At 29.4% G+C, this 18,019-nt stretch overlaps 1 protein-coding gene across 1 annotated transcript; it reads right to left on the bottom strand.

Moving 5' to 3' along the window:
* Window positions 1-2,236: 2,236 nt before the first annotated feature.
* LOC111037063 (UPF0193 protein EVG1 homolog) lies at window positions 2,237-17,701 on the bottom strand. Its single transcript, XM_022319424.1, has 4 exons — window positions 17,351-17,701; window positions 16,132-16,353; window positions 15,573-15,716; window positions 2,237-4,830 (listed from the first exon to the last, which is right to left on the bottom strand). Exons 1-4 carry the CDS (start codon window positions 17,442-17,444, stop codon window positions 4,634-4,636), a joined length of 657 nt encoding a protein of 218 aa, XP_022175116.1. The 5' UTR covers window positions 17,445-17,701; the 3' UTR covers window positions 2,237-4,633.
* Between the last annotated feature and the right edge of the window lie 318 nt (window positions 17,702-18,019).

Raw genomic sequence — 18,019 nt, 5'->3', positions numbered from 1 at the left:
TACCTACCTGACGTCTGTGAACACGGCGGCAGTGTAATAATAATCCTTTGCCACCGCTCTTCCCGGTTAGGTTGTCGGAAGCGGAGGGAACCACCGCCGCACACCCATCCGACGACCTGACGACGATTATGAATGAACGGGCCTGGGCGTGACCGCCGCGAACCCTTTTGTTGATGCACCGCCACTGTTTATATAATAAATAAAATATGCTCCCGCCAGATGTAAGACACACGCATTAATCAACGGTATAATATTTATTATGAGAGTATTATTATTATTATCATTATTGCTATTGTATTATTATCATCATCGTCGTCTCCGTCGTTATTATCGTTATTCAGGTATTATTATTATTATATTGCTGCTGTCTAGTTATTGTGACCGACGCCGTTATACGGCATGGAAACGGTGGAAAAAAACTGTTTGATGGATTAATGGGAGGGAGAGGAGGTGGTAGAGAAGAAATGATTAGACCGTTGCGAAAAGTATACGTAGTATAATCATCCCCGAGGATATGATTATATGAATAGAAACGGCGCAATATTATACAAAATTATTATTTTAATTTACATAAAGTGAAATCGTATTTTGTTAATATAAAACAAAAACTGAATTTCATTGCGTTATTGTATTCTTATATATGAAAAAAAGTACGCGCTGAACGTTTCTACAGTGCAATCACTGATTATAATTGCATATAGGCTACAAAGTGTGCATGGAGGTTATGTAACAATGACGGTACCCATTAGAAAATAAGACACTGTAAAACGTATACTTCAATCGTCGGTATATTATTATGTTAGCGCATGCATAAAATAATTTAGTAGCACGTCAAATAGAGCAACTGTAGAAAAAAGTTTAAAAAAATAATAATTCTTTTATATGCCTATGATTACAGTATTATATTACAATGAATATCATACAAGACGTGTTACTCTCTCGTGGGAGAGTTGTTATAAAGTTACGTTTCAATATTAATTCGAATCTCCTAAAATAAATATTAAACAGCATAAGCTTACATTTTAGTGAGTTTTAGAGCACATAAAAAGATAAGCAGTTACCTATATGAAAAAATGTATTCTTTTTTCATGTGAAGTAACTATCAAAAACCCTAAAATGGTGCATGTTATACATATTTAAATGATTTTCTAAACATTAGGTATTTAGGTATGATAATAGAAAATGCTATGAAAGATTAAAAAGAGCACAGCATGTGTTAACGAAAATTCCTAGGTCAATTTCTTGAACATTTATCTTCATAGTATAACCATAAACAATTTAACAGATTATGTTCCAGAAACGCGTATTTTTATACGATTACAGATTAAATTGTTGTTATATTACATTCATTTACACAATAATTACATTATTAAATATACATACCTACATTATCTTAAAAATTACAGGCCATTTGACAGTGCCTAATTTATATAAGATGGCATTAGTTAAAACAAGAACACATAATAAAACTAAAAAGTTTCAGCTATTTCCAATAAATAATGTGATTATATTTATTAGACTTTTATAAATATTCTGAAAGAGATCACTTTATAGTAGTTTTAAATATGTTTTTTTTAAATATTTTATTAATATTAGAGACTTTCGTAAAGTTAATAACATGCTATTTTTAGATAGTATATATTAGGTAAAAAAATAATAAAATGGGGGTTTATGAACATGATATAATTATTTTAGTTTCGTTTTTGATAATACTTATAAAAACATAATAATTCGTCTTTCTAATAATAATCATACATATTGGGTCATTTTTGTAAATACATATATATTTTTTTAAAGTACCTATATTTTATCAATGGGTATTTTGATCAATGGGTAATGGATTAAATAATTAAAGTATGATAGTTATAGGTAATATTACCATAATAATAATAATAATAATAATAATAATAATAACCATGTAGTATAGAGCATAGACTATAGGGTGAATAGTATTCCTGGAATGGGATAAATAATAAATATATTTTTTTTTTATTAAAGAAAAAAGCCTCGATGACGTGACCATTGATTTGTTTTAATAATTAATATTATAAATGACATTTACTTAAAATTAATTCTTAATTTATAAAATATAAAAACAAAATTTAATTCTAATTTAGTTAAGATATATGTATTAAACACCATATTAATTATGTAGTTGTAGTAGGTATTATAAAACTGCATAGGTATAAAAATTCATTAAATACAAAATTTAAATACTTACTTAAAAAATATGCCCACAGCGTTACAATATATTCTTATTCTACAACTTTTTAGTAGGTACAAAGTAAAAAATAATTTTGTTTCGGTAGATTAGCATATTTCGCAAATAAAATGTTATTGCTGTAACACAAATCGAAAATCAAAGCTATATTGCTCTTAATAACTTTCTTCAAAAAACTTAATATTGAACATAGCTGTTTGCTTTGAAGGTACCCGCTGTGAAACTTTTGAAGTACATAGTAATAAAATATAATTTGCAGTATTTGGATATTTTATTTGATGGTAAATCGTAGGTCTTATCTATATTTTATTTGGTATTAGTTGAACAGAGGTAATCTACACAATTGATAGGAAATAAAATATTTCACATAAAAAGCATACTTTGAGAATATAAAACATTATTCAAATCGTTGTAAACATGTATTTATTAGGCCTTTATTATAATATTAATTGCAACTAAATCAATAATTTTACTACTTACTCGGTGTCTTAGGTAAGAGCGGAGTTCAGTAAGAAAATAGTTTTTCTATTTTGTATTTATTTAGCTTCTGAAATTAAACCCCCGGGAAAATGACAAAAAAATTTTAATGAAATAAAATAAGCATAATAATTTACGAATAAATTGAAGTCAAAGTGGTAGTTAAAAATACAATATTATTCACGATTAGTTATAGGCAAAACCGTATTGAAAATTATCAATTTGCTGTGGATACATAGTTATATATGAGATATACTGTTTAGGACTTACGTAAATATACATGTATATGTTTACTTTAGGTCAAAATTTACATACATGTATTAAAATGAACGCAACGAAACAGATTTACATTTTTGTGTGCTTTTTCAATTTATATTTAAATTTTAAATTTCTACAGACGTATGATAGGTTGGACCACGTCACACAGTATGTTTCCATATTATTTTACATGATGCGGGAAAATCGATTGAATTATACGATGCAATTCGAATAAAATATTTTTATTTTATTTTGTTTTTGTTTTTTTATTATTGATTTAAAGCCCGGAAACTATGGTCATTAGCTATTTGTTGGAGGGAACGGTTAGTTGAAACACGTATGTATGTGAGCAAGGATTTTGTTGCTAAAAATCCAGGGTGGTCACCCATCCGGGAGCTAGCAACGACGGCCGGTACGTACGCTCAGAGAATTTCTCTAACTAAATACATCATTCAAACGATCGGTAACGATCAAAGTTATGTTTTTGGTAATTCCAACGGTATTCTACATTTATTGGCAATATCCTTCACATATGCCAGAGCCTGCGACTACAGACATTTTAACTAACTAACTCTTCTAATTTTTTTATTAGGTCGAAAATCTCGTGGATTATGGAGGCGTTGTGCTTTGACCCTTGAACCTTTTTTTAACGGTATCGTAGGGGGTTGGAAATACCTTACTTAATGTCATACTTTTAAAATATTAAACATTATTCAAATCGTTGTGAAGATGTATTTATTAGACCTTTATTATAATATTAATTGCTACTAAATCAATAATTATACTACTTACTCAGTGTCTTAGGTAGGGGTTCAGTAAGAAAATAGTTTTTCTATTTTGTATTTATTTAGATTTTGAAGTTAAACCCCTGGGAAAATGACAAAAAAATTAAAATGAAATAAAATAAGTATAACAATTTACGAATAAATTGAAGTCAAAGTGGTAGTTAAAAATACATTAGTAGTATGAAAAGGGGGGTTCTGAATCAAGGCCTTTTTTGGCCCTGGTCACTAGCCCGTTGCCCGATCCAATGAGTGAGTGACGTATATTTACTCCCTCACCTCACCCACCCCTACAAACCTAACCACCCAACGCCGAGTTATCAGTTACCTAATGAACATATATTTTTTCGCGCCTGCTCATAGGAAAACGCAATATATATATATAGTTCTTACGTCCCCGAAAATTGCACGACGGCGTACGTTTCCCGCGCTCGATGACATTCAAGGACAACTGGACAAGTCGCATCTTAATAGGCACATGAAAAATGCACATGGTACATGTATATTTGTTTTTACAATCTTATTTATTTGTTTTCAATATTCATTTATATAAAATATTTTTTCCAATGTGTCGTTATCTAACGTACCCGCACACCGTCGGTCTGTTGCACCAATTGTTCAACTCGATCAACTCGTTCGACAGAGTGTTATCCAGTTCGTAACGCAAATATTTGTTCCCGGTGTCCCGGCGGGCGGTTCGAAAATGATACCCGAGTACGAAATGTATATGGCAACAATGGAAATATTCGAACGAAATCAGGAATTGCAAGACGCTATTTTATTTTATTTATTAGACCCGAATTAATTAGATTTTTAAAAGACTCGCCAATTTTATTTTATCCATCGTGGATTAATTAGATAATTTTTTTCTTTGTACCTACTAGGATAAGGTTACCTAACATAACCTATATTTATTAGCCATGTCATTCACATCTGCCAGCCTGTGACTACATCCAGTTTTACTTACAAACACTTTCAATTTTTTTATTCGGTCGCGAATCTCGTGGATTATGGAGGCACTGTATTTGGACCCTTGGCCCAAACCCTCCATGTCTGCTAGAAATTTTTCACGGTCTTCAATTTCCAATATCACTGCAAAAATATACGTATTAAAATTTTAGTAATATTATTACTTATTAAATATTTAATAAACATCGGAAAAATGTATAATAAACAATACTAAAATATTATAATCTCACGATTCAATTGATACAATCAATTTTATCGACGAATTGTATCAAATTTTTGCGATATATATATATATGCAGAGTAAAAATGTGAAATGTTTGCCTTTCGTGAGGTATTTGAACTTATTTTAGCGCATCATATAAAAATATAAATACAGAATTGTATGTACAATTTTCAGTGCACGCTTTGTTAAATGTATGTTAAGAGGACGCTACCCATGGGTACTTGTTGTCTTCGTCTTACACACGTACGACATAGAAGTATAGAACATTTTGGTTCACTAGTTTTAATAGTGTGCTGTTAGTTTTGATATTAGAGTGAATTGACCTATTATCAATGTGTTAGGTAAGAACATTAGGTATCTATGTTTAATTGTAGGCAGATTTTTGGATATTTTAATTTTCAAGCAAGATATGAGCATTTTTGATTTGTGTTATTTCACATATTTGTATCTTGCTTGAAAATGTAAATATCGAAAATCCGCTACACTTAAGCATAGATAATGTTCTTACCTAAAAGTTTGATAATACTTAAACTTAAATTCACGCTAACATCAAAACTAACGGCACACTATATTCAAACTAGTGGCCGAAAATTTGTTATGTCGTAAGTTGGTAAGACGGAGACCACAAACGCGTGGGTAGCATCCTCGTAATAATATGTTATAAACTACTAGATTGATTTTGACGAAAATCTCAAAGATTTGTTTTAAACATCAGAGAAGTTTAGAAAGTAAGTAGTTGAAATCACGTTAAAAAATATACCAAGACGTGCTAAATCTAATTCGCGACTTACGGTTGCCCATGCCATATGGGTCAAATTATTTCACAAAGCTATGGATACACCGACGCTAAGTTGTCCGTGAACTGAGGTACACTACAACTGAGAATTTAAAATATACACTTATATATAACGTATTTAGGTACTGTATAGGATTTGTACAAAAAAAAACTGCACACGGGCGAAGCTTGGTTATACTGTTTGTATATTATATAAACTCGATTTCGTGCGGTGTAACGGAGCGAATTGGATTTCAGAATTTTGGACTTATATACAGCTGATCGCCATATAGTCCGAGTAGTCCGGCCATGAAGCCAAACAAGGGAACTTACCGAGTAAACATCGCCAAGATAAAATCAAATTAACTGATATTTATTTTACCGGATAAATGTTTTTTTTTTCTGCTGTTAAAATCCTGTTAACTTTATTTTAAATGTTTCTACTAGCCCGTAAGACATTTTAATTAGGTAGGTATACTACCCTTACATAGGCGTGCCCGAGCTTTTGGTTCCAGGAGGCCAAATAAAAAATTATTAGGACTCACAAGAATTTCGAACGCATTAGGTAGGTACAGCCATTTTTTTTACAATTTTAACAATATTCTTACATTGGAAATTGATCAAAAACTATCTTAATAAAAATAAGTGTATAATACATAGGTATAGGTAAACTTATTTATGTGGAAAACAAAATTATTTAAATTTTCAGTGAACGAATCAAACACAGCCAGTCTCTTTTTGATAAAATAACAAAGTTTTGTGATTTTGTTCATTGGAAATTTTCATTAACGCTAATTTATTTATTATTAGATTTGCACTTTTCGGTTTTTATATTTATAAAGCAGTAGAACTCATTAAAAGTAAAGTTTTGAAAACTAAATACCTTAGGTAATGAAACTATTCACATACAGAATACCACAAACAAAAAAATATCAAAAACTAACCAATCCATTGGGGTCTTTATTTAATAATTAGGGCCTTGGCACCGCCAGTGAGTCCATGTACTTTTATGTTGAGTCTTTACGACTACACGCAACACACACACACTACATTGTATAATATTATAAATACATTTATACATTTATTAAAAGTCTCCCATAAGAGAAAGTTTTGTGATAGGTATACAGTAAAAATGGAAAAAAAACATTCATTTGTACGAACATGTTACAACTATACGATAACAGTTTTTAAAATTAATGAACTGATAATTATGTGTCATACTTTGTCTTAAAAATAAAATAAATATATACATAAAACCTTAACAATTTTTTCTATCAAACTTTTATTGTAAATTTACCGAAATTGCTTTCATTATTTTTAATTCCTAGTCTCTAAATTCGAGTTATTATACTTTCATTTCCAACCGTCGGATCATTTATATAAATATTTTTCGAAACTTTTAAATCGTGAGTATCTCGATATCTTTCTAACCTAACCACCTCATCGATCCTCAAGTACCTATGCCATTGAACGATAACCAATAGCACTGCAATGTTGTATATTTTGTTGATTGCGCATGGTTTTTTTTTACGCCTTAAACGGTTTTAAACAAACCTAGCCTAGCCGGAGAAGACGGCAATACGCATAGGACAAATTAAATCGCTCAAACGCATCCGCGACGCATTAATTTAATATTAAGATGGGTGATATTGGAAAACCTTAATTTAATATTAAGTTACGCGGTATCGGAAAATCGTTGTAATTGAAACACGCGTCCAAAATCGTTTGAAATTCATTACTATACTTACACCGGAATCGAATACGGAACAGCTGCAGTATATAGGTATAATACATTTACGTACTATTCTTCACACTGAACTTATGTACAACACACACGTAAAAAAGGATAGATATATATTAGGTTAGGTACGATTTTGAAAGCTCAAAAAAAAAAAAAAATCGAAAACACAACAATAATTTTAAATCGAAAACGAACGACACGTGTCTGCAGACAAAAACGACAACCGAATCAGGCGTATATTTTAGGTGCAACGGTTACCTAAATAATATTATAATATTATGCAGCACAAGTATATGCTATTCACCCACCAGTCTCACCACCCAAGCTTAAAATATAATAAGCAACACGTCTTGTGCTCGTGAATTGTGATACGCGGAGAGCACAATACATTATTATTATTGCCTACCTATATCGAATAACACACACACAATACCTAGCTATTATATCGTATAGGTGCGACGGTTACCTACACAATGTCATATATTATGCTGCACAAGTTTAGTACTGTTCACCCTCCACCGACATCTGATAATAAGCAACACTTGTGTTCGCGAATATTGTGATACGCGCAAAGCGCAATAAAATATTACGTATTTCGAATAGTAGACATGATATTTTATGATATATTGTATGCAAACCGATTTCGCTGTCGTCCGTATTTCAGTGTTTTTGACGCATCTCTGGCGAGTTTATATTTTTTTTTCAAACTTTATGATTTATATTTTATTTCCTACTGTCGCCTTTAAGTAATTCTATCCACGCGCTGTCTATTATCATCTCTTTCTGCGCGTATTTACACTGTCATTTACAGCCGTTTTTATATTAGTTATTACGTCATGAACGAGTCAATAATATGAAAATCATAATACCTACAGAAACAAAATCGCCAATTATTTTTTAAACTTTCTCTTTTTTATGACATATTATAATATCATATTTAAGTTTAAAACGTTTACGAGTTATAGGGGCTAAATGCCTCACCATTTAACCGCAAGAAATACAAGTTCCAAGTTTTAATAGTCGCTAGATAAATTAATTCTCTATAATATTAAATAATCATACCTATAATTCTAATTAGATACTGTAACGTACACGACGGAAACAATTTTTATTTTTTGAGGAATCTACCTATTTAGTATGTTTACCTTGTCGTTTTATTATTAACTCTTCTTCAATAAATCAGCTCATAAACTCTAACTTTAGTAGTTTAAATTTCAAAAAGTTGTTCGTCCATTAAAAAAGTTCGACGTCTCAAACAGATATAATCGTTTAAGTAAGTGAATAATAATAACTTTAAAACAATTCCTGATTTTAAAAAAAGGTTCGGTTATATGTTCCTGTGTAAAAAAAAACTGCGTAGATCTATCTATTGGAATATACACATCAAAGCGAATAAAGTTCTGATTTAATTCGAAAAGTTCTTAAAATTTTTTTGGCAGCAGATTCAAATCGAAATACGAGAGATGTTCGACTCCTATAGGTAGTAAAGTTCTCATCGGCGGAAAAACGTCGTCTCACACATCAGTCGGTATAAAGTAGACATTAATCAAAGGGCCAATTATCGCGGTACAGATCGTTGTCGACGATCAATTTATATCTCTGCCACCGTATTTTATCATTGAAAAAAAATACTCCGACCGAATACGCTATCGTTTTCGGTCATCGAATCAGCGGTCGTTTAAGATATATGGGTGCAAAAGGCTTAAATATTAAATTCGATTTCAACCTTCGGGTATTGCAGACGTTTTTGAAAATCATATTATATTAATCTTTTTAATCACATTTAGTTTTGAATTTCCCTGATAAATGCTATCATATCCGTCGATTTTATGTGTTTTTTTAAAATATTTTATCTCATCAGTAATGTAAGACGTGTATTTTTAACATAAATATGATAATGAGCTGGATACAAGATTTTGTTTCTGACCGATTTTTCATATGTTTTTTGCTTTCATGGTATTTCTTATTACCTATTAAGAGAATTTTTACGAAATTTATAAAATGTAATTACAAATAAAATAAAGTATAAATAGCTTATTTTAGAATAATTTGATATTTTATTATTAGATAAATTTCAGAATTTATGAATCCTGGATACCAGAAAGCGTTCAAAGATACAAATGATTGAATACAATAGAATGTATATTTTATTTGACCATATTTTTTGATTATTAGTAATTAAATAAAAATATAACCTATAACTCTACTTAATATTGTTTGAACTGTGTCAAAACCACAAAAACATTTTTATGATTCATACATTTTCCCTGAAATTGAAAATATCGAGTCTCGAGAACTAGATTTCTTCCCTCAAGATCATTTTGTTCTAGACTTTTTTTTATTGAAAATATTGCGAGTATAAATGAATGTATATATATAAATATAAATGTATAAATATATATATCGAATACTATTAGAGACAAGTTAATACTATTCATATGCATTCATCAATAATATTTAGTGATGCACTGAAGCGCAAAAATATTTCAGGGGATAATAATATATCCTTTGCCACTTCACTCCACTAATGTATAAACTTCAAACACTTATAAATCATAAATCGAATTCAAAATTTATTTATATATGTGCACGGAATGTCGTTTACAAATATATTGCACTAGTACTTACGCTCAGAATCTAATATGGGTTAACATTAAAAATGAAAAATCTCAAAACATCACTCTGCGTAGGTTATTCTTTTACTATTTTGTCGATAACCTTACGTAACCTTTCAACAAAATCCGTAGATAACGGGTAAGTATAATATATTTAATATATGTTATACATTTTGTATTGGTCTTACTCTTACGAAAATTCTTTTTAAAATCTTTTTCTTTTACACTCTACTGTTGAATAGAATCAGTGCTCCAAAAGTTCCAAGTAGACCTAATACCATCGATTGAAATGTTATCTATTTGATACTTTTGAATAGGTAGTTTTAGATTTTCACAATAGTGAACATTATACTACGTTGTAGAAATAGACGATTAAAAACCAGCACTGTAATATAATCAAGCTATGGGAGAATAGTTTTACGAATGTGTTTGTTTATCGACTATTTGAAGAACTCAAATTAAATATCGACTACACAAATTTTACAAATTGATTTCCCATTCATCGCCGTTTTTTTTATTTTGCACTGTTATGGAGTTTGTGAGGGTGGGGTTATATTGTATTCGAGTAGTCGAGTATGTACTAAATGAACGAGAAATTTAAAACGGAGTGTTTTTTAATTCCAAAATGATAAACAATACATCGATTAAGTGTTAAGAATATGCAAGGTTTGAATATAGGTAATTTATTGAAATCAAACACGAAATTCGACATTCGTTCTAAATCGTTTAAGCGGATTACTGATTATTAGTCGTAACATAAACTATAATAATATGCACAGTACAAATGAACTTCGACCTTTGGATATTATAATATTATTCTGTTGTTTTATAGATCCTATCACAATATTATAGTCATTAACAAACAATATTGTTGAATGTAACTGAAACTAATTATCTTCTGTACATTTCGTGTATAAAATAGAATAAAAGAAAATTGATATTGTTGCCTTGTTACTATTTCTGTATCAAAGGAATGAAAATGCATTTAAGTAAAAGCTTTCGAATAAATTCGTCGAGACGTCTTGTATTATATCAATACAAAATTAATAAAGTCAATAGATCAAAGGCTATATATTATATTTATGTTTTCAGTTAAAGTTATTATAAAGTACCTATTATTTTTTTTTTTTTTTTTATTGATCTTAAGCTTCGGCAACTGAGGCCATTAGCTGTAGTAGGATTTGTATTGTAGGTTTGTATTGTATATTTTGGGACGATAGGGGGGAACACGTGTGTGTTTGTTTTTGGCAGAATTTCGAATGGGGCACCCGTAGGTTTCTGCCATGCCCCGGGGGTGGGGGATGGCAGCACTTGTTCTCCGGTCACCGCGACTTGTCCGGAGAAAAATGCCGCCCGGTAGCCGAGGATCGAACCGCGACCGGCTGCGTCGCAGCGGACGCGTCAGACCACTCGGTCACCTCATCCCCCGTACCTATTATTGTTAGAATAAAATAAGACAATATAAAATTGAAAAAAAAAATTGTTTAAATATAAATATTTGCAATATTGTAATATTATTACGACAAGGTAAAAATAAAATCTATATAATATGTAAATGTGAAAATGAAAATCTTTGATGCCAATGAACTTGGAAACCAATCTTTCGATAGTCTAGGGGATTTTTTACTGGTAGAGAAACTTTTTTCGACTCACGTATGCATTTTTTTCAGCCCACTACACACAAGTATAACATATAAGTAAACAGCTTATTGAGTATAGTATTGCAGCATAAATTATTTAAGTCCAGAACTGAAATGTTAAATAATTTAGCATAGAAACAAATTAAATTGATTTAAAATATTTTTCTAAAATATAGGTAACCGTAACCGTATAATCAACCTAAGCGAAGCACATTATTACGTTTAAAACTAAAATCCTACAGTTAATTGTTTTGGTATCAAATGGAATTGAAAATTGACTATACCTACAATATTTTCTGTACATAAGCTGTGACTACTGTCAGCTATAACTTTGGAAATGTGCATCAATATATTAGGTGGAAGACGGAATTTAGACGGCTGAATTTCAGAGTTCATCAATACACTTTTAATTTAACTGAATTATACTTAAAAATGTAGCTTTTGAATTGTTCAGTAAATTGTTTTTTTTTCTTATCTCTCAATTATAAAATGTCAAATACAATTGTGTGTCTTAATTAATTGTTATAATGGTGCAATCCTGCGAATGATGTGATAGAAAAACAACATTTATTCGTCGAAAACTATTTCAAAATAATCACAAATAGGCACAAAATTCAAAACTCAAATAAAATAAAATCGTGTAGACACACACATACACACTAACACAAATCATTTTAAGCTATTTTTCTAACGAAACACGCAGCCAAAAGTGACCGCAGGGCTAAAATGCTCACGTACCTAGAAGTAGTTGCCATTGAAAATCTACCGTTAAAATTAAAAACAAACACCGCACGCATTTTAAAGCAGTTTCTGAAATCAAATTACAGTGATTTATCAAACAAGCTTTAGGCCTCTCGTCAATAACTATTGAACGTTGATAGTAACTGACGATATTCTTCAGTAGTATGGTAAAGATTACCTATCATCTATCAATAATTTTACATTATATGAATTTTTTTATTATTTTTGACAGTTTTTTTTTTTTACTTAAAGTACCTGAACGTTTAATTCAAATCTGAAAATCGATCATCCTATAAACGTAAGTAGCTGTGAATTTGCATTAAATCTCACTATTTCATAACAGCGGTACACCACGGGTATATCCCCACATTAAATATAATTTTCTGTTTAAAAAAAGTAACATGTTCGAACTGATATAGTTGTCACATTTGTTTGGGGTTCGTTTCCACTCGAGTAATTTATGGGATGCAACCACGTGTGCATTTACATTTTGCATCCCAACGATTTATTTTTATACCAATGTAAACATTTGTATAATTTTTATTTCATGAATATCAAATTTCGTATTCAGTAAAATATGGTAAAAAGTATATTATTTATTATGTGTAATAATGAAAATATGTATTTTATAACATATTTATTTATTTTACGTTCTAAAACTAAAGTAGCAATAATATAACTCTGTGGCACTGCATTTTCAGACATTGTTTAAAATATTATAATTCTAAGAAATTGTTTCACATCACATTGAAACTTAGAAGTTAGAATCATAACATTTTATTTAAAGCTACAAAACATTTATAAACATGTTTTTAAAAAACATTATTATACAGTTATTTGATACCAACAAAAGTTATGTTCAAATTAATAATCTGAATTTGTGTGACATCTTATCCCATAAGAATTTCTTAAAAATAACAGGGGTGTAATGTTACATTCGAAAAAGATTTTTTTCTTTTTTTTCATTCGTTTGACCTTATTTGCGATAATCCGCGAAACAGACACTGCATAAAGCCTGATAAGAGACGACGCAATCAATTTAACATTAAAAATATTCGTACGCTTTGAAAAGCGTTTGTAAACTCAGCACGGCTAAGTCGGTAAGTAATAAAAAACTAACAAGGCATCGATTTTTTGATTAATTGGAGAAAAATTGTATAAGTAAATACAGCTCTGATCTTTCAGAAAATATAGGTAATGGTAATTGGCGGAGTAATTGATAATATGTGAGCTGAGTCCTAATTTTCAAATTTAGCATACTATTTTTATTTTTTAAAACAATTTCGCATTTCGTACCAGAAAAGGCGGTCCTCGTCGAATTGCAAAATGTTTGAGTTCATTATGGGGTGGTTTTGAGGTATTATAAATGAATACATTTTAATCAAAATTGAATGACTTATAATGTATACCGATATTTGGTGTAACGTATAAAATGTAATCGGTGTATGAAATACTACCGGAAAACCTAACCATTGGTTTTCAAGTGAAAAAAATGTAATAAATTGTGTGCAGAGTATATAATATAACTCAATAGCAATATAGTGGCCAACGAATTTTCCTTTCAATACAGACGAACTCAGTTTATTATAATATGGAAAAGATGAGATAAATTTGTAATCTCCCTCGATGTAAATTATTTTAGTGTCCAATGTAGAGTTTATTTGACAAGGGTTTCTAGGTTACTTCAGGACTTGCTGAATAAAATATACGAATGCAATTATCGTGTCACGAAGGTTTATAATAAAATATAATATAATAATACAAATTTTGCTTTGAACATTTTTTTATATTTATAATATTATATTATAAAATATATTTTCTATTGATGAAATTAGTAATGGTTGTCTTTAAAAACAAATCTGTTGTATTTAAATTTAAATTTAGTATCTCGATCGTTTAATATTCCAATTTGTACATTTATTAATAATAAATAGTTAATGCTTCTTAACTATTATTATTTGTGTTTGGAAAAAGAAGAACACTGGCATTATTGACGAAATGAAAGTGTTAAAAAAAATAACTATGCATTTAACTTGTTTTTAGAATAACACTTAAATAGGGTAAATCAAACATTGTGTTTTTTGTCTTATTGTATTCAATTCAGGCAAACGTTTTGTATTCGTGTATCTCAATATTTTAATATTTTAGTATTATCTATACTTCTATAAAAATTTACAAAAAAAAGCGATTTCACACATGTAGCTATTATAACACTTAATTTCAACAACGAAACCTACTAATATAATACATCTTTCGTGACAGTTATTATTTATCTTTAACTCGAAATTTTTTTTTTCAAGTATTAAAGCAATAAATATTAATCAACATAAAAAACATTGTAACACCAAAGAACAATAAATGGTTTTCGTATTTTTAGAGTGCGTATAAACATGCAAACCCACTTTTAAACTAATTCAAATACTGCCTTATTTTAGTTATGTTTATTTCAATATAGTAATCAGAGTAGGTATACGCCACAATTGTAATGCCAAAGTTTAGGTATAATGTGCCTATAAATATAACTTTTATTTCTGTGAGTTGTTTTCATTATTTTTTATCTTTGTGAAAACACTTCAGAAAATAATGCTATTACTATACTTTTATTACCATTACTACGTTCAATAAACTTATTAATATTAGTTAATATTTATGATTATTTATGGATGTGTTGCTTTACAATGGTTAAAGTTCCATAATTTTTTCAATTTAAATAATATATACACATTGGTGGTATCAAAATTTTAAATATTTTTTATCGTTTAGTAAAAGTGTTATATTATTTTCGTATCAAAAAATATATTTTTATCTCAATGGTAAAAATCTATAAATTAGTAAAGACAGATAATTTATCATAAAGTCTAATCAATAAAATTTACAAAAGTATTCATCAAGTTAAACCTTAGTATGGTTTAATCTGCCCACATTATTTTATTCTCAAACTACAATACACTCAATGAAGTATAAAGTAAAAAGAAAACTAAGTATATTAATTGTATATAACTATGGATTGAATTCTGTGTTGTTAATTCTAAAATCAGTATTCAGTATTGACTTTTAACTATCCATATAAAATACTTAATAATTGTTTCTTTTGTATTTTAACTAACTGTATATTATCTAACTATTTTACCTGAGTTAATGAGTTCTTCATCGGTACATTCATTGGAGGTTTTTTTGATATTGGGAACTTTAACTACAGCCACAGGATCCAATTTAGTCACTCTTCCGTAAGCCATAATACTCTGCAGTTTTTCTTTTTCCTCCGTGTAATTTTCTTGCAATTATTAACATTAATTAATTATTCATAACTAAAACTAATTTACTTGACTTCAAAGTTGTGCATATAGGGTTACTTGCATATAGTTATTGGCGCCTTAAGGATTATTTTTTGATATTTATTACCACTTTACATGTTCTATTATTACATCAAATAGCAAATAATCAAATGAGTAATACGATAACACAGAGTTTTATAATAAAAACAGCATCAATGTAACCAAATAATTAAAAGGGAATGAAAATATCCTTTAAATTCTTAATCTAACATTATTTATACGAAATATAAAATTATTTAGTGCCAATAACCCTAACTATACAAGTTACCTTACACGACGTGGTGTAATGTTTTATTCGTACATCTGTATTATGTTTTATAGATGTATACATTTTTTGTATAATTTTGTGTTTACTTTGTCTAGCGCTAGGTTTGTAGGCTTCCGGTTCGTACGCTCCAGACTCTACGATATCTTTGAGCATCCGAGGTCTGGTCGATCGGAAACGTTTCATGGGGGCTTCAGACGGTCCGGACACGAGACGATGCGATGTTGTTGACGGCGAATCGCCATGGGATCTTAGCCAACCCTGCAGAGATTTCCGCTGTAACGTCGTTAAGCGACTCTCCTTGATCAACTCTGCGAAAAACATTTAAAACGGGAACATTTTAATCAGATACCGCAGTTACAATGATCATTGTACAACGAAAAGCTGAACAGTTTTGTGAAACCGACCGTATATATCAGAATATGTAATCCAATGTTCTCAGTCCAAAATTTGATAAAAAAAAATTAATTTGTTAGGACGATTCCAAGAAAACGATGCCCTGCATTAAGTACCCAGAAATTATTTAAACAATAAATCATTTAATGAAACAGTACATAATTAGGGCAAAACGATAAGACAAATATTTCGAGGGTAAAATAACTATTTTAGGTTTAAAGTTTATTTTACACGATAATGTGTATTTCCCTTCATTTTGACCAAACAGACTTTTCACAATAGGAAAACATTTCTCAAGACTCAAAACCAAATGATTCTTTGGAATTTTGCCAAAAGGTAAATGTTTTTTCTGTGTATATCTGCTGATCATAACAAATAACGAGGTAATTATACAAAAAACAATGTATGGAACTCGAATAATGTTTTTTGTTAAATGTTTCATCCGTAACTAAACAGTGAACAGTAAATTAATTTTGAATGGTACAGATTTTGTACTCCCAATAACATTTTGATAAAATTATATTAATTGTATAAGTCTTAAATTTAAAAAGACAAGACAACTGCAGCAACCCACTGAGTCGGCGAAACGAAAATATAATATCGGTAATCATGTAAAAGTAATAAATTGTTACTTCCTATTCTTCATATGGAATATTTCTGTTTTAGTGTACTTATATTATGGTTCAAATTTTAAAAGAGTTAACAAAATTCAAATGCAATTATTCATAATTATTTTTTTACCTAATAAAGTAATAACCAACTACAATTATTACCAATAGGTACTTTTTTGTTTATCTTAAACAAATATTATTTTTAGATTTATAATGAATTATTGTATTTATTTGTACACTATTTCGGGCTCTTGCTTATTATTTGCTAATTATTGTTTATTAATAATTTGTTATATCATACCATTCAAAAATTTCCGAGTTTCTGGACTGTATTCGGATGGTCTGGATGCATTGAAGATTCCACCTTCATTACAAATTTTTGTCCGATACGCCATTTTGATTTTTTTTCTACAACAACAATGATTGTGTAGCAACAACTAACTCTTAAACAGCAACTACTGTAAGATGTAAAATGCGTATATAACACTGAAAATTATACTTATATCTATTAAATATTATATCAATGAAACAGTCGAGTTTACGAAACGTAAACCATGGTAACAGACGCAATTGACGCGGTAGGTATAAACATTGAAATAATACGGGAAATATAAAAATATTACTTAATTGATTTGTTTGTTACATTATTTGGATATATTTATTGTATTTTAACTATTTTTTTAAAGCCTAAAACGTTAGGTTAATGAAAAAAAATCATAATAATTTTTGTCTTTCAAAACTAAATAGGCGGATAATATTGAAATTATTATTACATCGAAGAGTTTGTATCACATGAGAATTTATCGACTTTATATCAGTTCACAGAATCTGTTTATCTATATCGATGTAGAAAAAACAACTTCCTACAGTTTTGAGAGTAAAAATAATTCATTTACACTACAAATAGGCCTTCCGTATGTTTAATGTTAACAACTTTTTCTTTGACGAATAACTTTTTTTTTAGGTTAAT

Source organism: Myzus persicae, unplaced genomic scaffold (genome assembly GCF_001856785.1).
Source record: "Myzus persicae strain clone G006 unplaced genomic scaffold, MPER_G0061.0, whole genome shotgun sequence".
Classification (NCBI taxonomy): Eukaryota; Metazoa; Arthropoda; class Insecta; order Hemiptera; family Aphididae; genus Myzus; species Myzus persicae.
The sequence above is the reverse complement of the archived record's forward strand: the minus strand, read 5'-3'. Positions and strand labels throughout refer to the sequence as shown.

Bases quoted from the DNA above. Each gene is read 5' to 3' on its own strand.
- LOC111037063 (XM_022319424.1), bottom strand. From the start codon at position 17,444: ATGGCGTATCGGACAAAAATTTGTAATGAAGGTGGAATCTTCAATGCA. The intron at 16,354-17,350 runs GTATGATATAAC...TGTTTTTCGCAG, and splicing joins AACTCGGAAATTTTTGAATG to AGTTGATCAAGGAGAGTCGC. The intron at 15,717-16,131 runs GTAAACACAAAA...AATAATTGCAAG, and splicing joins CAAACCTAGCGCTAGACAAA to AAAATTACACGGAGGAAAAA.